A 26,208-nucleotide genomic window follows, 5' to 3' on the forward strand; every position below is an offset into this window, starting at 1 on the left:
AGCCGTGCACCGGAAGCCGGCGCCGCAAAGATGGCGACCTCCAGGTTGGAGAAGAATTTCTTGCGGCTGTTGGTGAGATGCGAGACGATGGCGGCGGAAAAGAGGGAGGCGAAGGACTGGCGGCTGGACAAGGTACCGGGGGACGCCGGCTGGAAATTGAGGTTAAATCTCGGGCCTGAGGCCGGTGCCACGTCACAGGAGCTGCCGCGGAACATTTCCTGCAGCTTCTCCTCAGCAACACCGGGACGGCGGTGGGAATGTTTCTCGCAGTTGGCATTTCCTGCCTCCAAGCGCCTATCGTTTTGTCTCCGTATTCCTCCATGTCTCAATTCAGTTTTGCTATGTCAACTGTCACGGTGTAATTGCAGGCCCTGGGCCACTAGTCGGCTCTGTCTGTGGTGTGGGTATCTGAAACCCCCATGTCCTCAATTGAGTTGTGGTCTGTTGTCAGGTGCAAGCCCAGGCAGGACATTGTATGTGTTTCATTCATTCATGGATCTGGGCATCATTGACAAGTCCAGTGTTTCTTGCTCACATTTTAATTACTGAGGAGAAGGTGTTGGGGTCTCCTTGAACTATTGGATTTGATTTATTGTCAACGTGTACCGAGGTGAAATGAAATGAAAATCGCTTATTGACACAAGTAGGCTTCAAATGAAGTTACTGTGAAAAGCCTCTACCTGTTGATCTGGCACCAAGTACATCTCCCAAATGTTTTGAAATGCAATGAGGCTTTCTGCCTCTACCACCGTTTAAGGCGGTGAGTTCCAGACAATACCACAATCCTCCTTTAATCCACCAATTACTTTAACCCTCTGTCCGCTGGTCATTGCCTTCACTGCTATGGGAAATAGGAAAAGTAGATTTATGGGAAACATTGATTTCCAGAAAATTGGGCTGGATCTATTGAAATATTTGGTGCTATAGGATTTACGGGGAAGGTGGCATTAGGCTATTGAGTTGGATGAATAGGATTTACGGGGAAGGTGGCATTAGGCTATTGAGTTGGATGATCGTAATAAACGACGGAGCTGGCTCAAACGTCCTCCCCCGCTCCTATTTTCTCTTTCTATTACATTCCTTTAATCCTAGTGGGGTGTCCTGATCCTTCGAGGATTTTTCATAGTCATTTTGCGAATGCTTGCTGAGCATAGTTTTTGGCTGTATGTGACATAACATGACTACGGGCAGCCTTGGGTAGCTTGAAGGAGAGACTGTTCAGAGAGTGTTTGAGAACTGTCTGGACTCCAGTTTCTGAAAATGTTCAGTGATATCAGTGGCCCATGTTGATTTTCATTGCTTTGGATCATCCCAGTGACAATATTGAATTCTTTACCCGTCAGTCTGGCCTCAATAAAACTCTAGATGGATTTGTAGGTATAGTTTTATTTATTTTTAACCAACTTGCAAGGCTGACTCGCTCCACAGAGATTCAGACCACACAAGCGGTCTCCTGGAGCTCCAGAACCGAATGCTATCGGAGACAAAGAAATCTTTATAAATCTCATTCAAATGGCATCAAGTTTCACATACAAGATTCCCATAGGTCATCCTATACACCTCCTGACCTGGCCATATATCCTGATTGGCTCACTTCGCATTCCTTAACCCTGGGCCTCTTGTTACCCAGCATCCTTTTCCCCATCCTTGCCATGCTTTCTGAATCACTGTCCTTTGTTTGTGAACTCACTACTATCTGACTGGCTCACATCTACATTATTGTAACTAATATTTGAACTAACTATTTTATATCACATTCGTTTGTTCAATTCGTCACCAGCCAATTCCCTAATTGAAGAACTGGCCGTAGAAATTCTGAGTTTTTGCTATAAACCAAGGATCCTTAATTTCTTCACTTGGGAGTAGGAACATGTGTTATGGGAGAGGCGTTTTCAGAACCCCAAAATGTATCATGGAGTTCAACCAACCTCCCCCTTTAATGCTGTTGTTGCTTTTCCAAGCACACGGCTTGTTCTCCAGGTGTGGGTTACAATTATGGACACGTGGATTTTTAAACCCACAACACTGTTTATTCTATGAACTCAACTTAACCCTTTTAAATAAACATTGGATCACTTAACACCCCTTACTTCAAAGATAACCCCGAAAATAATACAACACTAAATAATCCTTCCGTTATTCCTTTCAACATCCAAGAGAGGCTTAACACCTTTAAACAGAAACACATCAGGTTAAAGGCATTACTATTATGAGTTTAAATCACCCAAATGATCCAGAGCTAGTCTTTCATGGCAGAGATCACAGCAGATCCAGCTCACGGCAAACACAGACACACACAAGCTCTTTTCAAACTGAAACTAAAAACTGCAAAATGGCTGATCTAAAGCCCAACTCCACCCACACTCTGACATCACTGCATTTCTTAAAGGTACATTGCTTAAACACCTATTTCATAAAGGCACTCTCATCTGACACATGATATGTGGGACAGTAGCAAATGAGGCACGATTTCACATCCGGATTGTGGCTTGGGTAGGTTTTAAATAGAATGAGGGAAAAGTGGTGTGATTAATTGAAGAAAAGAAGAAAGTAACTTGTTAATAATGGAAAATATGTCTGCACTGCTCATGGCGCTGAGGGCCCAGGTTCGATCCTGGCCCCGGGTCACTGTCCGTGTGGAGTTTGTACATTCTCCCCATGCCTGCGTGGGTCTCACCCCCACAAACAAAAAGTTGTGCAGTGTAGGTGGATTGGCCACGCTAAATTGCCTCTTAATTGGGAAAAAAAAGGAATTGGATACTCTGAATTTATTTTATAAAATGAATGGAAAATATGATTCGACATGCACTCTGGGACACTAGAATTGAGATGAAGTGTTCTTACAAAGTGGAGTGACATTCCCCAACCCTCAGTGGCCCCCTATATGATCCTCGGGTGGGGGTTTTCTCCCAGGTGAGTTGTAGTTCACCTTGGTTGATCTGCTCACGAGAGAATGTTCTAAGTGGCAGCCTTGGTTGATTGATAGAATCATGCCCCCTAAATCAGGAGGTTCAAGCCCCATTCTCGACATTTGGAGCATAATCTAGGCAGGCACTTCAGGGCAGCATTGAAAGAGCATTGGACTGTTGTGGCCGTCTTTTGGAAAACGGGAGCCCTGCGTGTCTTTCAGGTGGGTGTGAAAGATCCCACGGCAAGCTTTGGAGAAGAGTAGGGTTTTTTTGTTCTTGGTGACATGGCTCACATTCCACCCATATAATAGATCGCCTGGCTGTTCGTTGTTTGTGGAATCTTTGTGCAAATTATAGCTGTGTTTCCTTATTGGCAACAGTGCCTGGTGCCTAGAAGTAATTTATTGGTTGTGAAACACTTTGGCATGACCCTGAAGATGTGATCATGGTGCTGGATATACCAAGTCACCACTGGCATCATTGCTGTGTGTGATCAGTTACCCTGAAACCAGGGGCTTTATTCATTCAGTGCCAGAATTTTTTGTTGCGACTCTATTTTGTTATTGTTCTAGTTTTCGTGAGAATCTGTGTCCAGGTGGGGGTGGTGGCATTGTGGTGACGTCATTGGACTAAAGCCCGGGCTAATTACTTGTCGAAGGGGACATGATGTCGTAGTGGTATTGTCACTGGATTGGAGGCCAGAGACCCGGCTTCAAATCCCACCACAGCAGCTGGTGGAATTTAAATTCAATTGAATATAAAGCTCCTGTAATGGTGTCCACGACAACGAGCGCGGATTGTCGTAAAAACCCATCTGATTCACTAATATCCTTCAGAGAAGGAAATCTCTGCCCTTATCTGGTGTGGTCTACATGTGACTCCAGACCAGACATAGTAATGTGGTTGACTCTTAAGTGCCCCTCTGAAATCCCCGAGCAAGCCATTCAATTGAAGGGCAATGGGGGATGGATAATAAACAAAGGCCTCCCCAGTGACCCCCCACATCCTGCCAACAAATACAAGCGAGCTTAAAAGTAGAAGCAAGACCTTGAATTAAGTCAGGTTTAAAATGTTACTTGCTGCTAATAGTTGTTCTTTGTGGATTTTCTCCAGTATGTAGGTGCTCTTCAGGAAATGTTGGTTGAATTGAAGAAACACGTCAGGTAAAGTCCTTTAACAATTGGTTTCAGCTGCAACCTTTGTCAGTGTAAAGACTTCCATCCCTTGCAGAGATGTGATGTAAACAGTAAATGTGCAAAACCAGGTTTTAAACAAAAATTTTAAAAAGTGGTATAGCACTCTTGCTCTAAGTCAGAAGGTTGTGGATACAAACCGCACTCCAGACACTTTTACTACAGCAAGGTCCTCACTGCTTATAGCTGGCAAGCTGTTATTACTGTGATCTATCTTCTATACGCAGTGGAAGGTTAAACCAAAGTGGCAACCTTTACTTAGCAGGTGGCGTTCCTACCTTCAGTTGCATCCAAAATCACATTGAGCTTTAACCTGATTTGAACTGAAATCACCAGGGCCTTTTAAACAGGTAATCACTTGGTGAACTGTCTGAAATAGTTGGTGTGTTTAATGTGTAATAGCTTGCAGCCTTGTGATCGACTCCTGTGGTGATGATAAGCAGTTAGAAACAGAGGACTTAGGAGCAGAGGATTCAGCCCTTTGAGACCACTACACCATTTAGTGGGATCGTACATGATTTGGTTGTGGTCTCAATTCGGTCTTCTTGTCTCTCCCACCCCACCCTTTCCCATAACCCTTGACTCTCCCTTTTCTACAGGCACAGAGGACTTGGGAGCAGGCGCAGATCATTTAGCATTCGAGCCAGTTCAAATCTCACAAATCGAGGCTGTATACAGGTCAATGTGCAAACTCTGTGCCCGGCAGCCTATATTAATACATGACATTTTAATTGAAGACTAGGTCTGACATTAGATTAATGCTGTAGTCTCATACCCTGAATACGGAGCATATGTCAGACAATCCGAGCTCCACACCTGATTACAGGCAGCTGCTGGTGCTAAATGCAGAGGGTAGAAGGGGCAGAGACTATACTTTAAAAAAAATTTAGAGTACCCAATTCATTTTTTCCAATTAAGGGGAAATTTAGTGTGACCAATCCACCTACCCTGCACATCATTGGGTTGTGGGGGGGGAAACCCACGCAAACATTGGGAGAATGTGCAAACTCCACACGGACAGTGACCCAGGGCCGGGATTCGAACCTGGGACCTCAACGCCGTGAGGCAGCAATGCTAACCACTGTGCCACCGTGCTGCCCTATCTATACTGAGGGGGTGCCACACTGACAGCGGTACTGTCTGTCCTGTGGGAAGTTGAACTTTGGCCCTGTTTGCCAATTCAGGTGGGCGGTAAAGATATTCAAAAAGAGCACGGTTTGTCCAATTAATATGGTAACCAATAAACGGGTTAAGGGCTGGTGAATCTCTGGCATTCTGTACCCCAGAGGGCTGTGGAAGCAAGATAGAGATCAATAAATTAAAGACATCAAGGGATAGTTGGGAAAATGGCATTGAGGTAGAATCTCAGCCATGATCCAGTCGAATGGTGGAGCAGTCTTGTCGTGGGGCTGAATTTTTTTTTCCTGTTGTGTTGCTGCTTGTGGGATGTTGCCTGTACAAAAATAAGACTGTGTTTGTCTGATTCATCCACAACACTCACAAGGGATTCCTTGCATGTAAAGTGCTTTTGACAGATTTGTGAGAGATATAATGAGGCGCAAAGCATTTTGTGAGCTCCTGAGTTCATGCGATGTGTTTTTCAGTGTCAGGGTCTTTTTTTTTTATTTGATAAGACGGCTCCCCCTTGCTTTCTTAGCTTTGGCAGAAGTGAAAGGATGCGGTTCTGATACTCAGGTCAGGAATTCTGTGTCAATAGAATCAGTGGAAACTAAGCCCTTGGAATCTTGAACTGATTTTTTGACTGATCTTCGGTTGACAGTGTGCCCTCAGCTAGACCTGCCCTTTATTATCTTTAGAATTGACCCAATGTGCAGTAATTCCTCTGTTTTTCTCTCTCTCAATGTGCCTTTGTGTCCAAAAATGTACTGTCCCTCTTTCTGTCGAGGTGTGAAACCTGCCGACTTAATTTTTGATAGGTTTGGGCACCTTTCCCCATGACAAGCAGATTAAGCGGCCTTCCTCCAGGCAAAGTTAATATCCCTCTATTCAGAGCATTCTACTTCACCTTAAATTGAAGGAAACATTTCGAACATAACTACCATGGAAAGTCCCAGTTTCATAACAGAATATTTTACTCTGTTAAAGGTGCTATATAAATGTATGCTATTGGACTCTGAAGCTAATGATGTTTCTTTTGTCTGCAGCAAACCCGCCCCTGAGGTTCTAAATGAATTTACCCGTAAAGTGGAATTCTTGAAAGGACTTTTGGAGGCTGAGAAACTGGTAGGAGCAACCTGGTTTTCTTTTTTTTTAAATATAAATTTAGAGTGCCCAATTCATTTTTTCCAATTAAGGGGCAATTTAGCGTGGCCAATCCACCTACCCTGCGCATCTTTTGGGTTGTGGGGTGAAACCCACGCAGACACGGGGAGAATGTGCAAACTCCACACGGGACAGTGACCCAGAGCCGGGATCGAACCTGGGACCTCGGCGCCGTGAGGCAGCAGCACTAACCACCGTGCCGCCCCTGATTTTCATTTCTAATTCAAATGAAACCATTGCCGATTGTTGTAAAAACCCACCTGGTTCACTAATGTCCTTCAGGGAAGGAAATCTGCCGTCCTTACCCGGTCTGGCCTACACATGATTCCAGACCCACACGGCGATGCGGTTGACTCTTAACTGCCCCCCACTGAAATGGCCAAGCAAGCCACTCAGTTCAAAGGCAATTAGGGATGGGCAACAAACGCTGGCCCAGCCGGCAACACCCACATCCCAAGAACGAATAAAAAAATTTAAAAATTAAAATGCTTGGTACTTTCTATCCTGGGGTGGACTAAGTGGATGTCTCCCATCATCCTGTATATTCAAAGGTAGAGGAGTCTTCGCGTAACAGATTGTGAGAGAGCAACATAGAATATTTTAGATTTGGTGTGATGGAACGAGCCTCTTCCAGTGAGACTGTACCGGCGGTCCTGGTTTCACATCCTGCAAGTGAGGACCTCTCATTGATCTTCCAGGATGAGGTGACACGGAGTATTTATGGGGTGTACAAAGATGAATACCTACAAGAACCCCTGCATGGCAAACCTGCTCCGTGGTTTACTTTTTAAATTTAATTTTTTTTTCTAATTTAGAGTACCCAATTCATTTTTCCCAATTAAGGGGCAATTTAGCGTGGCCAAGCCACCTACACTGCACATCTTTGGGTTGTGGGGGCGAAACCCACGCAGACACGGGGAGAATGTGCAAAGTCCTCACGGACAGTGACCCAGAGCCGGGACCGAACCTGGGACCTCGGCGCCGTGAGGCAACAGGGCTACCCACCGCGCCACCGTGCAGCCCCCCCCCCCCCCCCCCCCCCCCCCCCCCACCACCACAAGTGGTTTATAAACTTTTTTTTACAAAGTTAATGAGTTGTTAAACTCCATTTGTCCTCTTAGAAGAATGTAAAGGATCCTGTGGCACTTTTTTTTTTTGAAGAAGGATAGGGGAGTTTGTGACGGTTTCCTGACTAATAGTTATCCCTCCGTGAACCGGGTACCGTATGTTTTGCAATTCCTCACTCCCATTCCTGTTTAAAGCGTAGTGGAATCCGTTCACTAACTTTATTCCATTTTTTGGTTTCCAGACTAACCCTACCGAGAAGGCTCTGGCCAATCAGTTTTTGGCTCCTGGGAGGACCTCGACAACAGGAAAGGAGAGGATATCCGCCACCCAGACAGTCCACCTCCAGGCGAAAGCCCGATACACGGGGGAAATGAGGAGTGAACTCCTCAACCTGGTGAGTGTGCGGTCCAGTTTTCCACTACATTTACAGTTGCCAACTGGGGGCAGCATGGTAGCACAGTGGTTAGCACTGTTGCTTCACAGCTCAAGGGTCCCAGGTTCGATTCCCGGCTTGGGTCACTGTCTGTGTGGAGTCTGCACGTTCTCCCGTGTCTGCGTGGGTTTCCTCCAGGTGCTCCGGTTTCCTCCCACAGTCCAAAGATGTGCAGGCTAGGTGGATTGGCCACGCTAAATTGCTCTTAGTGCCCAAAAAGGTTAGGTGGTGTTACTGGGTTATGGGGATAGGGTGGAGGTGTGGATGGTGCTCTTTCCAAGGGTCGGTGCAGATTCGATGGGCCGAATGATCTCCTTCTACATTCTATAACACTGGTGGGGATGCATTTCTAGAGGTTGCGTCACATAAGTCCCTGCCTTCAATTGACCCATCCCAGTAAAAGAGACTTTTTAAAACTAAAATAAAAAAAGTGTAGCTGGTTCACAAATTATTTAAAGAAAATATAAGAAACACATATTTTGAAGAGCTCCATGAGTTTTCTCCCAATGTCAATTGCAGCAGTGTTCAGGAGATTAATATTTAATCCCTGGAGAGACCAGGTCAATCCTGAAGGGTAGGTAACCCCATTTATGCCGGTTGCATGAGCGTGAAATCCTGCTAACAATTCTCTTGTTTTTATTTGTGAACTGTTGCTTGTCCTGACCCAGGTTATAGGTGCGACATACAAGCCTGTAGCACTGGGTTCTACAGATCTGTGTAAATGGAGTCCTGAGACAGATCATGATCCAATTGAATAGTAGCATAGGCTCAAGGGACTGAGCAGCTCACCTTTGTTGCCCAGGAGAGTTTGTTGCAGACACATAGCGTTCATCGCAATATGGTCAGTTGCAGGGTAAATCTTACTTTACACCCTGCCAACCTCGGGCCTCTGGCAACACGTGCAAGACTTTTACGTTTATTGCTGAAAAAGAAACTTGCCGTCAAAGCTTTTTGTCTTGCAGGACAAACGCAAGAATGCCAAATTTCAAAGGGAACAACAATTTATACTGTGTGAGAAAAGGGGATACATTAAGAGCCTGTTAGTTGAGTACGGTCAGTCGTCTTGACTATTGCAAACAGTGACATAGACAGAGTGTTAACCGTACTCAGCCAACCTGCGCTAGCAAAACTCAAAACATCATGTCTAATGTTAGATGTGATTCCGTGATTGGGCAGCACTTGCCGAACAATCCTTAGTGTGCTAACAATTACACTAACAACCAATTTAAGATGATCAGTCAGTCTTAATGTAACTTACTTGTTCTTGCTGGAAGTTATATATATTCTTATGCACGGTCCTCCTGTACTCTGCAGGCAATAGGAACATGTCCAGACATAGAACCCTTTTCAAAACAACAAAAGCATGGGGGATGTAGTCATCTGTACATACATATGCACATACACCAGGGACTACAGACAGATGTAACAGCCACAGCATCACTAGAGGGCAGCATCAGAGACGGGTATAAAGGGTCCAGCCCAAGGGAGGATCTGCCTCTTTCAGAAGCACAAGTCTAGTGAGCAGCAGCAGACAGCTCAGCATAGGCAGTTTACCTTAACTTCACTGGTCATACCTCTTGAGTATTATATCTAGTTGAGCTCTGGAAACAGAACCAACCCATTGAATAAAGTATTTGTGTTAACTGGAAGTCTACAATCTTTATTCAGACTTAGAGAATAACATATGATACCAGGAGTGATTTCAGACAGCTAGCTAGACACCAGCAAGAGAAGAAAAACTTAAACCGGATATTCGACTGTGGAAGACTTCGCAGCAAATTGATCCTCGACGACTAACTGATTCGATGGAACTTATTGGAACTCCATGGCAGCTGGAAACAACCGGTAATTTAAGTTATAACTGGAAAATGTTTGAACAGCTGTTCCAAATATTTATCACAGCTAATGATTTAAGCACTGCCTCTGACGCAACAAAAATAGCCCTACTACTCTCAACAGGAGGGCATGAAGCTAGAGAAATCTATAATTGCTTTAATTACTTAGAAGGTGAGGACAACACCAAAGTAGACGTTATACTCAAAAAATTTGCTGAACACTAACAGTCAGTCCAGTGAGATGCTGGAAAGATTTAACTCTTGTCAGAGAACCGGAGGGCCCATCTCTGATTTTATTACAAATCTCAAGTTAATACCACAAGGCTGTGATTATGCTGATTTCAGAGACACTGTGATAATGCATCAATTAATTTCTGGGCTATCTGATAACATTTTGAGGGAAGAACTTTCACAAAATAAGTATCTAACTCTAGAAATCGCTATACAAAAATGCCTTGCTTATGAACAAAAACAAAATCAGCACTTTGAGTCTCTATAAACACAGAATCATCATTTAGAAAACAGAATTGGTAAAAATGGCGCGAACACTCACCACGAGGCGGAGGCCGGGTTGAATCAGAGAAAGATGGAGGTTCTGAGCGGCAGCCATCTTGAGAAAGGAGCCGCACATGTTCAGTTGCGAAAAGAGGGCACAGTACAGGAAACTCGATGTGCGCATGGGCAATCGAGTCCTACGCATGATGTCACGCGCGCCATGACGTCAGAGGACCAGGACCACGCCCACTTAAAAGGGAAATGCACGAAAATGAGCAAAAAGAAATTTAAAGTTGCAAAACCCAATTTTCTTGCCTCAAAAGTCAGAACAATGCCCGAACTTACACCAGCAGTTGAAAATAACTTTCACAACACCCTGGAACAAAAAGTTAGCACCGCCCTAGAAGATGATATGGTCCTTGTAGACTACGACTCAGACGAAGATTTCATCTTGTGAGATGGCTACCCCAGTTCCAAATCCGAACCGCAACTAGAGGTGTTGTACCGTGAAGACCCCGACGATGAGTTCTTCGGAATGGGGAATCTTCAGTCCAGCTTATATAGCATCCCGACTCGTGAGTGCCGAATTATGCTGCGGCCTAACGCCAAGAAACAGAGAGTGGTCCACGCACCATGAAGGGTCCCAGCCTCCACACAAGAAGATGATTTGTTCATTGAACATGAAGAGAACGATCACAAGTCCGAAACAAAAAGCGATGATTTGTCCAATGAACAATACACACAATACTGCTCAGACGTGGCTGAGTTATTCAGAGATCCTGATCACAGCATCAGCAACACGGTTGAAAAGTTCAATACGACTCTTCTCATGGTAGATGAATCCAATACCATGGTGCCATGGCAGATCGGCGGTACATTGGATGACAGCAATACCCAAAACGAAGACGACGCCACACAGAGAACACACAAAGACTCCGTTGAGAGAGCACAGATCGACTCTACAGCGAGAACACTGCACCACTCCACAGAGAGCGATGAAGGACTCCACAGAGAGAGCGACGAAGGACTCCACAAAGAGAGCGACGCAAGCCTCCACAAAGAGAGTGACGCAAGCCTCCACAGACTCAAATATGGAAGCAAGCAAATACTCCATAGCGAATGCCATGCTTGTACAAGACCATGAAGATCTATCAAGCTTATTTGAGCCACCAGAAGAAGACACTGAATGCCTCCCCACTGAATGTGAGACAAGTCTCGAAGAAATCACAATTCCCATACCGGATGAGCAGGATCACAGCGAGACTGACATATCTCAGCTCGTCTGCACAGCACTCAATAATCAGAGGATGGCCACCCATGAGTCCAGAGAGACCACGTCAATAGAAATCTTGAAGATTTTGACTCCTGAAAAGGAGCACAAAGAGATCACAGATGATTCAAGTGAACCTGAAATGACTCCAAAAGAGGAGTACCAAGAAATCAATGATGATTCAAGTGAACCTGAAATGACTCCAAAAGAGGAGTACCAAGAAATCAATGATGATTCAAGTGAACCAGAAATGACTCTAGAAGCGGAGTACCAAGTAAGCAAAGAAGAGGAATCGAATCCACCACAAATGATTGATGTCACCAACATCAGATCATTCTCACAATTCTCAAGAAGATACGCTCAATGTAGCAGATACCACAAAGGACACTGACACCGATAACTGTGACAATGACTCAAATCACCCACATGGCACACTCATTGAGCGCAACAAGAACAACAAAAACCGCAAGAACCACAGCAGAAACAGCAACAACAAAAACAACATGCAGCGCAACAAGAACGACAAAAGCAACAAGAAGCACCCCAGAAACTACAAGCACGACAAGAAAAAGAACAAGAATAAAAGCGAAAACAGAATCAACAAGCGCGACAAAAAGAACAACAAAAATGACAACAACAAAGACAAACAACAACAATGAAACAACAACCTGTACAACATGGTACAGCTCTGCACGTGAAGGACTCCTCTTCTGGAGCCAAAACCTTCAGGATTTCAGCACACTGCGAAACAATGACAAGACTATAAACATGCCATGGCATGATAAAGAATCTCACAAATTCACATCTGCTCCAGAACAAACAAGCAAAACAGCTTTCACGAACGATGACATACAGAATCAATACCACAAACACAGGAAAAAGTCGAGGTCAGACAACGGTGCGACACAGAATCGCTACCCACGATCAAATGGAACAGGGGAAAAAGGTGTCCACATCATTAAACGTCTCATCAGCAAAGCAGCCGAGTCACATTCCGACATCAACCTAGGTCTGTTATCGTACCGAGCAACCCCATTGAGCTCGGGACTGTCACCAACGCAAATGCTCTTCAGCAGAGACATCCGGACAATCCTACCAGCAAAGCAATTCCGAGACACCGGCAACGCACTGGTTTTCGACGACATGCGGGCACTATGCTCCAAACAAAAACTGTGCTACGATCAACATGCGATCCGACTCAAGCCACTGACAATAGGTGACACCATCAGAATCAGGGTCCCAGAAGGCGGATGGTCTGAGTCAGCCACAGTGATCAGGCAGGAGGCACCGCAGTCCTACATTGTCAAATCGTTTGCAGAAGTACTTTTTCGCTGTAACCGTCGGGATCTATTATAGATTCGACCTACAACGCCAGTATTTCCCACACTGGACTTGACCGAGTCTATTTGTCCACAGGACGTTCCTCGCCACACAACGCCAGACAGTACTCTTGATGACATCAAACCATCATCCCTACTACCACCTTTAACACGCTCCAGCAGAAGCCGTAAGGCACCCGACCTTCTAGGTTTGTAACGACACTTCAACACACGCACAGGACGAATATGGGCATTTCTCACGATGGACTCACAACACAGTTAATTGTTTCTGTATTACTTTTATCATTTTCACAGTGTGCAGATTTGCATATTCTCACCACTTGTTATGTACAGTTTTCTTGAGTCCACTCTAGAAAACATGTCCAATAAAAGGGGGGGGGGGATGTAGTGATCTGTACATCTGTACATACATCTGCACATACACCAGGGACTATAGACAGCTGTAACAGCCACAGCATCACTAGAGGGCAGCATCAGAGACGGGTATAAAGGGTCCAGCCAAGGGAGGATCCGCCTCTTTCAGAAGCACAGGGCTAGTGAGCAGCAGCAGACAGAGACAGCTCAGCATAGGCAGCTTACCTTAGCTTCACTGGTCATACCTCTTGACTGTATTATATCTAGTTAAGCTCTGGAAACAGAACAAACCCATTGAATAAAGTATTTGTGTTAACTGGAAGTCTACAATCTTTATTCAGACTTGAAGAATAACATAGGGGACTGTAGCTCCGCAACGCCTCAGCCAGTCAGAGCTGACTTGACAACCAATCCGTACCCCTTTTCAGTAATACTCCGGTCTATACTCCCAAGTGATTACTTTTCTGTTTCTGACACCACTGTCATAGAATCCCTACAGTGTAGAAGGGAGCCATTCGGCCCATTGAGTCTGCGCCGACCCTCTGAAAGAGCAATCCACTCGAGCCCACTTCCCGTAACCTAACCTGCACATCTCTGGACACTAAGGGGCAATTTACCATGGCAAAACCACCTAACCTGCACATCTTTGGACTGTGGGAGGAAACCGGAGCACCCGGAGGAAACCCACTCAGACACTGGGAGAAAGTGCGAACGCCACACAGACAGTCACCCAAGGCCACAATTGAACATGGGTGCCTGGCTCTGTGAGGCAGCAATTCTTGCCACTGTGCTGCCCTAATGTCCTGGGCCCCATTTGAATTACGTTGATAACGTGGTGGTGATTGAAGCTGTTGCTAAGTTGACTTCTCCATGCTTGTTCTCAAGCTCCAGTCACTCATTTTGTTTGTTCCGATCGACCCGCTCTTCAATTGAATTACTGTGATTGGAACATGATTTGTACATAACTTTAAGAACCTAAGGAATCTGAGCAGGAGTATGGTTCTTTTGAACTCACGGGCTTGCTCCACCCGTCAGTAATATCATGACTGATCTGATGTGGCTCCAACGCCCCACAATTCTTGACTCTATTGTCAATCAAAATCTGTTTTACTCAGTCTTGAATATATTCACTGATCCAGCCTCGATGGACGAGACCATTCCAAACACTAATGACCATCAAAGAGAAGTAATTCCTCCTCACCTCTATCTTAAATTGGAGACCCCTTATTTGAGTCTGTGCTCCCTGGTCCTGGACTCTCCCACGAGGGCCAACCTCCTCTTCAGCATTTACCCTGTCAACACGCCCCCCCCCCCCCCCCCCCCTAACCTGTTGGCACCCCAGCAGCATCCAAAGGTTGCGAGGAAAAGAAGTTGAAAGGAAGTTTCCCCTTGTGGGTGAGTCCAGAATTAGGGGGCACTGTTTTAAAATTAGGGGACGCCTTTACAGGACAGAGATGAGCACAATGGTTTTTTTCTCTGAGGGTTGTACGACTTTGCAACTCTGTCTCAAAAATGAAATGAAGTGAAAAATGAAATGAAAATCGTTTATTGTCACAAGTAGGCTTCAAATGAAGTTACTGTGAAAAGCCCCTAGTCGCCACCTTCCGGCCCCTGTTCGGGGAGGCTGGTACGGGAATTGAACCGTGCTGCTGGCCTGCTTTGGTCTGCTTTCAAAGCCACCGATTTAGCCCTGTCTAAACCAGCCCCTGCTGGAAAGCGATGGAAGCGGAGTCACTGAATATTTTTAAGGAGGAGGTAGATACACTTTCGTCAGGCAAGGGAATCCGTGGTTATCGGGGGTAGATGGGGAATGTGGAACTCGACACATATTAGATCAGTCATTTAAAAAAAAATTTAGAGTATCCAATTCATTTTTTCCAATTAAGAGGCAATTTAGCGTGGCCAGTCCACCTACCCTGCACATCTTTTGGGTTGTGGGGGTGAAACCCACGCAGACACAGGGAGAATGTGCAAACTCCACATGGACAGTCACCCAGAGCCGGGATCGAACCTGGGACCTCGGTGCCGTGAGGCAGCAGGGCTAACCCACTGTGCCACCGTGCTGCCCATAGATCAGTTATGATCTTATCGAGTGGCGGAGCATGTCCGAGGAGCCAAATGGCCTCCCTCTGCTCCTATTTTGTATGCTCGTATCTCCACATGTGGTGAGGTAATGAGTTGAGTCAAGCCCCCTCTGCAGGGAGGAGGAATGAACTGTTTTGCGCAAGACAAGATCTCTGAATATGGTGCTCCCTTCCTGCAAATGTTCAGTGTTCTCTGCATTGCTTATTAACCAGTTATGCTTCATCCCTCAGTCAGGAAACACGCCGAGTGCAGCCCACAATCACACCAAGCATAATGAAAGAGCAGCCAAAGGGATTTAATTTTTGTTTGATATTGGGCTCTGAGCGCAAGTGGTGTTTCTGTTCTTTGCACAAGTGAGTTGACAGAGTTGTGCCAATTTTATTCCTATTTCTCCTTGTTTTTCAGCCATCCCTGTCTTCCGATGGTGAGTAAATACCAAATCCTAACCCTTGCCTGCTTGTTGATCAGTCTAACCTTTTTAAATCGCATTCTGGCCTCAAAGCATTGCCGCTACATTGGCAAATGAATGCTGGGTACTTTAGAGGATTGTTTTAAGTTTTGGAGTTTAAAAATGTTGATTTCTTAATCCTGTTTGCCGCAAGCGTGCAGTGGTTAACTTAGTGGGTTAGTAATGGAGGCCTGTGCAAATAATCCGAAAGAGCAGGAGTTCAAATTGAACTGCTGTGAATTTTAATTCCCATTGCAAAATTAATGGACAGAAATCTGGAAATAAAAAGCTGGATCAGGGAAAGTGATCATGAAGCTGTCAGATTGACGTTAAAACCCAACTAGTTCCCTAATGGCCTCTTTTAGGGAGGAAATCTACCGTCCTTGGCTAGTGTGATTATATGTGACTCCAGTCCCACGTCAACATGAGTTGGACTCTTACCTGCCCTATGCAGTGACTGAGTGAGCCTTGTTTAAGGGCAGCTGGGGATGGCCAGTAAGGTTTTTTTTTTCATTTCTAGGAGTGGGTGTCTCTGGCTAGGTCAGTACTTGGTGCCCATCACTAGTTGCCCATCAGAAGGTGGTGGTGAGCTGCCTTCTTGAGCCGCTGCAGTCCCTGTGCTGTAGGTACACCCACAGTGCTGTTAGGGAGGGAATTCCAGGGGTTTGACCCAGCGACAGTGAAGGAACAGCGATATATTTCCAAGTCAGGATGGTGAGTGACTTGGAGGGGAGCTTCCAGATGGCGGGGTTCCCAGGTATCGACTGCTCTTGTCCTTCTAGATGGTAGTGGTCATGAGTTTGGAAGGTGCTGCCTAAGGAACCTTGCTGAGTTTCTGCAATGCATTCTTGTAGATGCTACACACGCTGCCACTGTGTCCTGACTCGTAGATGTTGGACAGGCTTTGTGGAGTCAGCAGGTGAGTTACCCGCCACAGGATTCTTCACCTTTGACCTGACCTGGTAGCCACAATATTTTTCTGCTTCGTTCAGTCCAGTTTCTGTTCAATGGTAACACCCAGGATGCTGATAGTGGGGGATTCAGCGATGGTATTTCTATTTAATGTCAGGGGGAGATGATTAGATTCTTTCTTGTTGGTGATGGTCATTGCCTACCACTTGTGTGATGCAAATGTTACATTCCACTTGTCAGCCCAGGGTTGATTATTGTCTAGGTCTTGCTGCATTTGGACATGGACTGCTTCAGTATCTGAGGAGTTGCGTGCGAATGGTGCGGAACATTGTGCAGTGATCTGCAAACATCCTCACATCTGACCTTATGTTGGAAGGAAGCAGCTGAAGATGTTTGGGCCAGGACACCACCATGAGGAACTCCTGCAGTGATGCCCTAGTGCTGAGATGATTGACCTCCAACTACCACAACCATCTTCCTTAGCTCTGTCTATTACTTGCTGCTTATGCTGTTTGGCACAAAAGTATCTTGTAGCTTCAACAAGTTGACATGTCATTTTTCGGTATGCCTGGTGTTTCTCCTGGCATGTTCTCCTGCACTTCTCATTGAACCAGGGTTGATCCCCTGGTTTGGTGGTACTGGTAGAGCGGGGAATATGTTGAGCCATGACATTACAGATTGTGGTTGAGTACAATTCTCCTGCTGCTGATGGCCCACAGCGCTTCATGGATGACCAGTCTTGAGTTGCTAGACCTGTTTGAAGCCCATCCCATTTAGCACGGTGGTAGTGCCACACAACACGATGGAGGGTATCCTCAATTTGAAGACGGTACTTCATCTCCACAAGGACTGTGCGGTGGCCAATCCTACCATACTGTCATGGACAGATGCATCTGCTGCAGGCAGGATGGTGCGGATGAGGCCAAGTATGTTTTTCCTACTTGTTGGTTCCCTCATCACCTGCCGCAGTCCCAGTCTAGCAGCCCCAGACTACCTGCTGGGTCTGTCCTGCTGGTGAGACAGGCCGTACCAGGAATGGTGATGGCTGTGTTTGGGACATTAACTGTAAGGTATGGTTCTGTGAGTATGACTATGTCGGGCTGTTGCTTGCCTACTGTGTGCGACAGCTCTCCCAGAAGTTAGTAAGGAGGACTTTGCAGTGTTGAAGTTGTTGTCTCTGGTGCCTGGGTCGATGCAGGATGGTCCGTCTGGCTTCATTCCTTTGTGTTTTCTTCGTAGCAGTTGAATACAACTGAATGGCTTGCTGGGCCGTTTCAGAGGACAAGAGTCAACCACATTGTTGTCGGTCTGGAGTCACATGTAGGCCAGACCAGGTAAGCTCGGCAGGTTTACTTCCTTAAAGGACGTTAATGAACCAGATGGGTTTTTATGACAATTGACAATGGTTTTATGGTCATCATGAGACTTTTAATTTCAGATGGAGGTGGCACAGTGATTTGCACTGCTGCCTCACAGCGCCAGGGACTTGGGTTCGATTCCAGCCTTGGGAGATGGTCTGTGTGGAGTTTGCACATTCTCTTCGTGGGTTTCCTCCCACAGTCCAAAGATGTGCAGGTTAGGTGGATTGGCCACGATCAGTGCGCGGGGGTTACGGGGACGGGGCGGGGGAGTGGGCCTAGGGAGAGTGCTCTTTCAGAGGGTTGGTGCAGATTCGATGGGCTGAATGGCCTGCTCCTGCACTGTCGGGATTCTATGTTGTATTGAGTTCAAATTTCACATCTGCAATGGTGGGATTCGAGCCCGAGTAGCAGACCATTACCCTGGGTCTCTGGATTACGAGTCCAGTGACAATACTCCTTCGCAACTGCCTAACTTCTCGGGTGATGTCGATATCCTGAAAATTAAAAATAACATTTCTAGCAAAGGGTCAGCAATTGAGTAAAGCCCATTGAAATCATGTCTCCCCTGCCCCATCTGTGCTCACCCACTGTGGTAATGCATTTATTTTGTAGGGGGGGCACCAAAACTGATGGGGGAGAGGGAGGTGAAAAGATAGCCACACAAGTGGCTGTAAGGCAAACACCGCACTAATCTAATGCGAGGAAGCAGTAGCCTTACCCTTGGTGCGATCCCCTTTCTTGTGTCACTAATAATGGTTATTATTATTTAAGATCAGTCTAATTAATACATTGGTAACATTTCTTCCCTGGCTCAAAGGGGGAAGGGGCTCAAGCTGCATACCTCCTAAACTGAGCTGGACTTTCTGTGTGCCCCAGCGGGAGGGCTGCATTGTTAAACGTGCCACCTTCCAGGTCAGACATTGAACAGAGCCCTGATCAGGTTGCCAGCGACTACCTCAGGGGTGCTGTCTGATTTAAGAGCAGATCCCACATTCCTCCCAGTGTGCCTCAAGGAGAAAACAATAGATTAACTGGCCACACATCTCAAGAACATGGGTGGGAACTTGCTGATTTCTGTGAATCTAAGATTCACATAATAATAATAATCTTTATTAGTGTCACAGTAGGCTTACATTAAGACTGCAATTAAGTTACTGTGAAAATCCCTGGTCGCCACATTCCGGCACCTGTTCGGGTACACAGAGGGAGAATTCAGAATGTCCAATTCACCTAATAACACGTTTTTTGGGATTTGTGGGTGGAAACCGGAGCACCCGGAGGAAACCCACGCAGACACGGGGAGAACGTGCAGACTCCGCGCAGACAATCACCCGAGCACCGAACCCCAGTCCCTGGCGCTGTGAAGCAACAGTGCTAACCACCGTGCTGCCCATAGAAAATGCAGGTACACTATTGGATAGCCGAGGATAGCTTTGATCCATCGGTCTCTGGGCTATGAGCCCAGCAGGCTTCCACTGCGCCATTCTGCTTCGGGCTCAAATAATTGCAGTCTCTCCTCCTAGTCCAGCGATCGGTTCCTTCTCTGCTCCAGGATTGATCACAGACGGTGCTGTATTGTAGTGTCTTCTGGGGATAGAATGGTAACACGAGGCTTTTTCACCCTGTTCCTTGTAGTTCAGGCATATATTACTGGCCGTACATTACTACCTGCACAAATTATAACCACTGCTCCTGTTTATTTGGTCAGTAGATGCTGGTAATGGTCTTGCTCTTGCAATTTACACGTTCTCCTGACCAGTCCCTTGTTCTTGTCCCATTATTCTTTTTGTTAGCTAATCTCTTCTGTCTTCCACCTGATCGCGGATCCTTTTGTTATTTTCCTCCCCTCCGCCCTTTCCCTTCCTCTGTGCTTGTTTGAAACCCGTTAAGTCTCTAACTTTTCACAACTCCAGTGAAAAGATCATCGACCTGAAATGTTAACTGTGCATTATTTTCCACAGGTGCTGACTGGCTGGCTGTGTCTTTCCAGAATTCTCTGTTGTTATTTGCTGTTTATCTTGTTCCAATCTTAACTCGCTCGATCAGTTGGTCATTCATCTCATCGTTTGTATTGAGGGGTCTTCCAATATGCAGAGTCACTGCTGCATTTTTACTTCCACATCAGAACAATTCAATTCAAGTTTTGAAACACTTTTTGAGACATTTCTGAGCTTGGTATAATATTGAAATGGAAGTAGTTACCATTGATAGATATTTTATTATTTTCCCCCTTTTAAAGGACAGGATGCAGGCTCCCAATAAAATAGCTTGTTCTGTGTAAAGAAATTCTCCAGTCAGGAGGCAAGGTGGATTTAAAAGAAATATATCTTTGTCTTACTTGTTTTTTTTTAGGTTCTGAAATTACTGAATTGAGAAAACGAAGGTGAGGATTTTAAAGTTTTAAATATTCTTGACAGTCTGTCACAGAGTCAGGATCTTCATTTGTTTCCTTATGCACAATTTTGGGAATGCAGAAAATGTGCTCTGGGCCCTCTCTGTGGTTAGCAGCGCACTGTTGTTTGAGGGTACTGCAGTTGACCCTCATCCTTTACTTCCTCTGCTCTCTCTGACGCAATGCCTCCTCCGCCTCCCGGAATATGGGCTGCCCCCAGACTGGACCATTCCACTGTTCACCCTTCATCTCAGCGATTGCAGATCCACACTGCCTTAACTGCAGCAAAAACTTTGTTTTGAAGTTTTCACCCTTGTTTCCAAATCCTTCCGTGGTCTCGCCCTCCCTATCCAGACAAACTTCCCCAACTCCCCAAGATCTTGGTGTTCCTCCGATTTTCTCTCTCTCCTTTTTTCTTTTTCTCTTTCTTCATTTCCTTGGCCGTTGCTTCTTCGGTTTAACATGGCTCCGTGTTGACTTTATTCTAGAGGCTTGTGTAAGGCACCATGGGACACTTTCCTAGATTAAAGACCACACAAAGGAAAGTGTTATTGTACCCTCCCATCTACCATCTTTATCTGATGAATCCTTGCGATATTGGTGCACCAGTTTGGAGCTGTGTTGAGCAAGCAAATGCCTATCCTGTCCTGTCTGCCAGTAATGCGTCCTTCATCGATATTAATGCAGAAAGATTAATGTTTATGCTGCAATCATTTGCAGTTAATCACAAAGGAGAGGTGTGTGGCCAATTTACATTAATAAAACAATCTGCAATGCTGCCGTAGGGACACATTTTACACTCATTAAATATCTAGTCTGCAGACATTAACCTGTTAACAGCCCCATTAAAATAGCAGGCACAGGAATTTAATGTGAGCATGTGCTTGGATTTCCAGTTGTGGCTGAAGTCAGTGGCATCCTCACCTCTGAGTCGCAAGGTTGTGGGTTCAAATCCTACCCCCGAGACCTGAGCACAAAATCTACAGTGACATTCCAGTGCAGTATTGAGTGAGTGCCGCACTGTTGGTGGCGCTGTCCTTCGATGAGGCGTTAAGCCGAAGCCTTCTCTGCCCCCTCAGGCGGATGTTTAAAAAAAATAATCCCAGGGTTGCAATTTATCTCTGATGTTTATCGCTGAATCATCATAACTTTTAAAAAGAATAAAACCGATTTGGGTCATTTATCATTATTGTTTGCAGCAGCTTGCTGAGCACAAATTGGCTCAACAATTTACAACAGTGGCTACACTTTAAAAGTCCTTCCTTCGCACGGTCCTGAGGTTGTGAAAGGCGCTATATAAATGCAAGGCCGTTTTTCTTCCATTTATGTAACACCAATAACAATTATTTAAACTGGATTAGACTGACTACACTTTGATTGCAATGTGCTACGTCATTTACATTTTGAATTTTTGCTCCGGTTGTCACTCTTTTCCCCCACCCCCCATCTTGTTTTTTTTGTAGCGGGCTGGAGGATGAGAAACAATCTGCCACTGACCTGGATGCTGTTCTACATCGTCACCACAACATGCAGGAGCGGCTTGCCGAGGAGATGCTGAGCCTGGCCCGTAACCTCAAGAACAACACACTGGCAGCGCACAGCGTTATCAAACAGGACAACCAGGTCGGGGCCACGTGTCGGGGTGAATCGGGGGTGGGGGGGCAGGCCGGCATTGGTTGAGGCCCTGACTGCACCAACACCGCAGCTGAGGATGAGGCAACAGCACATCGAATCACCCACCGCCTCTAACCCCACTCGCTGCTGAGATAGCAGATTTCAGCTGGGGCATGTGAGGGGTAAAAGCCTACCTCGTTTCCCCAAACAACATCCAAATTAAATAACCAGCTCATAGTTATGGCACAGTCCAGGGATGATACTCAAGTCTGGGAAGCCTTTTCCTGCTTCAGGGAAGGCCCCTTAAACTGCCGTAACAAAGGTTTCCTGCGCAGTCTTGGCTCTGAAACCTAGAGGCTTGTTTCAGGTAAACCTGACCTCTAGGCTGCTAGCTGGAAAACTAGCTTTCCAGCTTGGTGGCTGGAAACTGGCTTGCCTGCTTCCTGAGTCTGCTAGATGTTAACTGCCTACCTGGCTGCTCAGCGTTTGGTAAATTATACCTTTGTTCATCTTTGATTATGCCTTCTGTGTATCAAGCTGTCTTGATCAACTTCCTTGACTAGGCATTAACATACAAGATCATAAGGCATGGGAGCAGAATTAGGCTACTCGGCCCATCGAGTGGGCTCCGCCATTCAATCATAGCTGATATTTTTCTGATCCCCATTCTCCCTGATCCCCTTATTGATCAAAAACCTATCTATCTCCGTCTTAAAGACACTCCGTGATTTGGCCTCCACCGCCTTCTGCGGCAAAGGGTTCCACAGATTCACCACCCTCTGGCTGAAGAAATTCCTCCTCATCTCTGTTTTAAAGAATCGTCCCTTTAGTCTGAGATTGTGTCCTCTGCTTCTAGTTTTTCCTACAAGTGGAAACATTCTCTTCACATCCACTCTATCCTGGCCATGTATACCTCATGGATATTCCCAGTCGCCTCTAAATTGTTTCTCCCCGTAAACTATTCGCATCTGATTATTATCTAAATGGCCTTCTAGTCTCATTATTGGAAGATATGCATATCAATGGGCCCTTTTGAATAGTCTCCTGCTGTCTCTAGGCAGATTTCTACCTATTGCTGGACATATTTCATCCTATTATGTTTTGTTAAATTTGTTTACTGCTGTTGCAAGGCAGATTCATGACACTGACGCCTTTTATCCCGAGACTATGACTCCTAGTTCTAGATTCTCCGACCATTTGGAGACAACCTCTTGGGAACATAGGAGCAGGAATAGGCCATTTGGACCCTTGAACCTGCTGAGCCATTTTATTAAATCATGGTTGATTTTCTACCACAGCCCCATCTTCCTGCACTATCCCCACACCCCGAGATGTCATTGGTATCTAGAAATCTATCGAACCTGCTTTGAACATATTCATTGACAGCTTCTACTCTGTCAAGCCCTCTTAAGAATTTTACATGTTTCAATGAGATAACCTCTTATTATTATTCTTTTTTTTAAATCTTTTTTTATTAATTTAGAGTGCCCAATTCATTTTTTCCAACCGAGGGGCAATTTAGCGTGGCCAAGCCACCTACCCTGCACATCTTAGGGTTGTGGGGGCGAAACCCACGCAAACACGGGGAGAATGTGCAAACTCCACACGGACAGTGACCCAGAGCCGGGATCGAACCTGGGACCTCGGCGCCGTGAGGCAGCAGGGCTAACCCACTGCGCCACCGTGCTGCCCTACCTCTTATTCTTCTAAATTGCAGAGAATATAGGCCCATTGTGCTTGATCTCTGTGCTGAAACCTAAAAGACTATTAATTTAATTTATCATTAGAAGTAAACACTTGTCTCCCTCTCAGGCACGCATTTACTTACAATCAAAAGGATAGGATGAAGATAAAGGAGGAAAACACCAGGAATGCCATTTATTGTTAGGAAAAAGGGTATTTTTTTTCCATTGGAACAGGGGTGATTAGATGGAGGCAGAGGGAGTAGATGTTTGTTCTGTGGTTTTGAGGGAGTCTCTGGTGTCTTTTCTCTCGTTGGTGAATCAGTAGCAAGGAGTGCAGGTAAGAGTGGGAGAGATTCCTGACCAGTCATATGATGGAAAGAACATTGGAGTCTCTACCATCACTCTATAGCCCAGACCACAACATGCATGTAAAAGTGTCCATTGCCACAGCAACTCAGATGCCAAATGATCTGTACATCACCATCACCGCTGAATGATTCTGGGGGATGGGACATCGAATTGCTTTCGATATTTTAAAAAGAGAATCTGAAATGGATCTAAATTACTGAAAGAATTTGCCCCAGAAATGAATTCTCCAAATCTTGTATCTCTCTTGCCATTTCGTCAATATTTTGATTCTCTTGCCTCCTCCTCAAGCTTGCACACTGAGTGAATGTGGTAAGGGGAGATGGAGAGCCTCATGAGATGTGCACTGTCTGGGCAACCAGCAACTCCCTCGTGACTCATTATGTCACGGGATTGGGGAAACTGGATTGGATTTGTTTATTGTCACGTGTACTGAGGTACAGTGAAAAGTATTGTTCTGCGTACAGTCCAGACAGATCATTCCATACATGAAAAAAACCATACGGCATACATAAATACACAATGTAAATAAAAGCAAATTACTGCGGATGCTGGAATCTGAAACGAAAGAGAAAATGCTGGAAAATCTCAGCAGGTCTGGCAGCATCTGTAGAGAGAGAAAAGAGCCAACGTTTCGAGTCCGATGACTCTTTGTCAAAGCATTTACAATGTAAATACATAGACACAGGAGTGCAGTACTACTGAGTAGAGAAGATGTGTGAAGAGGTCAGATCAGTCCAGTCAAACTGGGCTTGATCCAGGACGGGGGAAGCTGCAAGCGAGCTTTTGCAACCCTCGGTTAGGGAAGTTTAAATTCATGGACCAGTCTTGCCTGGAGTCGGTGTGAGGTCATGATTAGGCTTGGCTGTGAGGCCTCTTGCAGTTGAACTGACTGCTAATACTCATTGCTGCACGGGTGAACTACCGTAAACGCTAGCCAGCGTCCGTTGTTCTGAACCCCCTCCCGCTATAATTAGTCTCTTCGGGGGAGGAAGGGGTGAAGTTACAGTGGTTAGGAAGGGGAGGGGGAGTGGCGGAGAATACCGTTAACCAATGAAATTCACTCCTGAGCCCATGTTGTTTGTGTGCAGACGCTGACCCAGTCGATGAGGATGGCGGATCAGAACTTTGAGAAGCTGAAGGTGGAGTCCGAGCGCCTGGAGCAACACACAAAGAAATCCGTCAACTGGCTGCTCTGGCTGATGCTGGTCGTGGTGTGTTTCACCTTCATCAGCATGATCCTCTTCATTCGCATCTTCCCCAAGCTCAGGTGACCAAAGAACTGCTGATTTCCTCAGCCCCAACACCGCGTCCGGACCACACCGTGTAGACACAGATCATTGAGAGGAGTGGGAGGAGGAGGGTTTGAAAAGCTCTCCGGTCGCCCTCCCTCTCCTCCAGACTGGATAGAAGAAGAACCCATGGTCTCGCGCACCATTGCTGCCGAGGTTAACAGCCTTAAATGGAGGGGTGGAATGTCGACGGCAAGCATAGCATGATCTGCCCCTGAATCCACTGGACCTCTGACCCGTACAGCAAGAGAAGGATTTTAGACCAAAAGATTAACCAGTAATTTAAACATACAGACATTTATTTGCAGGATTAAAAAAACTGCTAACTTTTCCCCCTGCCCTAGCACAATATATTTAATGATGGACTTTTATTACAGTTGGCTTCCAAATTTTCACTTATGTTTGCAAAACTTATTAAAACACTTATGAATCTGCAACATATCTGTGTGACGGCTAATCAGGTTGACGTGAATAGTTCCAAGGCCTATTTTGAGATTCGGCGAGAACAACCTGTATTTATATAGCATCTTTAACACAGTAATCCAAACCCTGGTGCTTCATTGGAGCATCATCAACCAGGGTTCGAGACTGAGCTGCGTAAAGATATATTAGGACAGGTGACCAAAAAGTAGGTATGTTTTATAGAGTGTTGAAGGAGAAAAGGGAGGTAGAAAAGTTCAGGAAGGGAATCACAGAGCTCCGGGCCTAGCTGGCTAAAGGCCATTACATCAGTGATGCACAAAATGTCAGAACTCTAGGAGCACAGAGTGCTGAAAGAGGTTACAGAAGTAGGGGGGAGTGAAGCCATGGAGGGATTTGAAAACGAAACGGTGAGTATTTAAAGATCTGTTATGGTTCAGACATGAAGCTTCA

General features: G+C 45.7%; 1 protein-coding gene across 1 annotated transcript; it reads left to right on the plus strand.

Moving 5' to 3' along the window:
* On the plus strand, positions 1–25,774 carry use1 (unconventional SNARE in the ER 1 homolog (S. cerevisiae)). The gene is made up of 8 exons (XM_072482238.1): positions 1–132; positions 4,023–4,072; positions 6,268–6,346; positions 7,695–7,847; positions 15,671–15,689; positions 20,339–20,369; positions 21,842–22,001; positions 25,135–25,774. The coding sequence occupies exons 1-8, from the start codon at positions 31–33 to the stop codon at positions 25,315–25,317; spliced, it is 777 nt and encodes a 258-aa protein (XP_072338339.1). The 5' UTR covers positions 1–30; the 3' UTR covers positions 25,318–25,774.
* The last annotated feature ends 434 nt before the right edge of the window (positions 25,775–26,208 follow it).

This window comes from Scyliorhinus torazame, chromosome 18 (assembly GCF_047496885.1).
Source record: "Scyliorhinus torazame isolate Kashiwa2021f chromosome 18, sScyTor2.1, whole genome shotgun sequence".
Taxonomy (NCBI): Eukaryota; Metazoa; Chordata; class Chondrichthyes; order Carcharhiniformes; family Scyliorhinidae; genus Scyliorhinus; species Scyliorhinus torazame.

What these genes read in the sequence shown, in the direction of transcription:
- use1 (XM_072482238.1), top strand. Translation starts at nt 31, where the DNA reads ATGGCGACCTCCAGGTTGGAGAAGAATTTCTTGCGGCTGTTGGTGAGA. An exon ending in GAATTGAAGAAACACGTCAG is followed by an intron (nt 4,073 to 6,267) that starts GTAAAGTCCTTT and finishes TTTTGTCTGCAG; the next exon opens with CAAACCCGCCCCTGAGGTTC. An exon ending in TTATCAAACAGGACAACCAG is followed by an intron (nt 22,002 to 25,134) that starts GTCGGGGCCACG and finishes GTTTGTGTGCAG; the next exon opens with ACGCTGACCCAGTCGATGAG.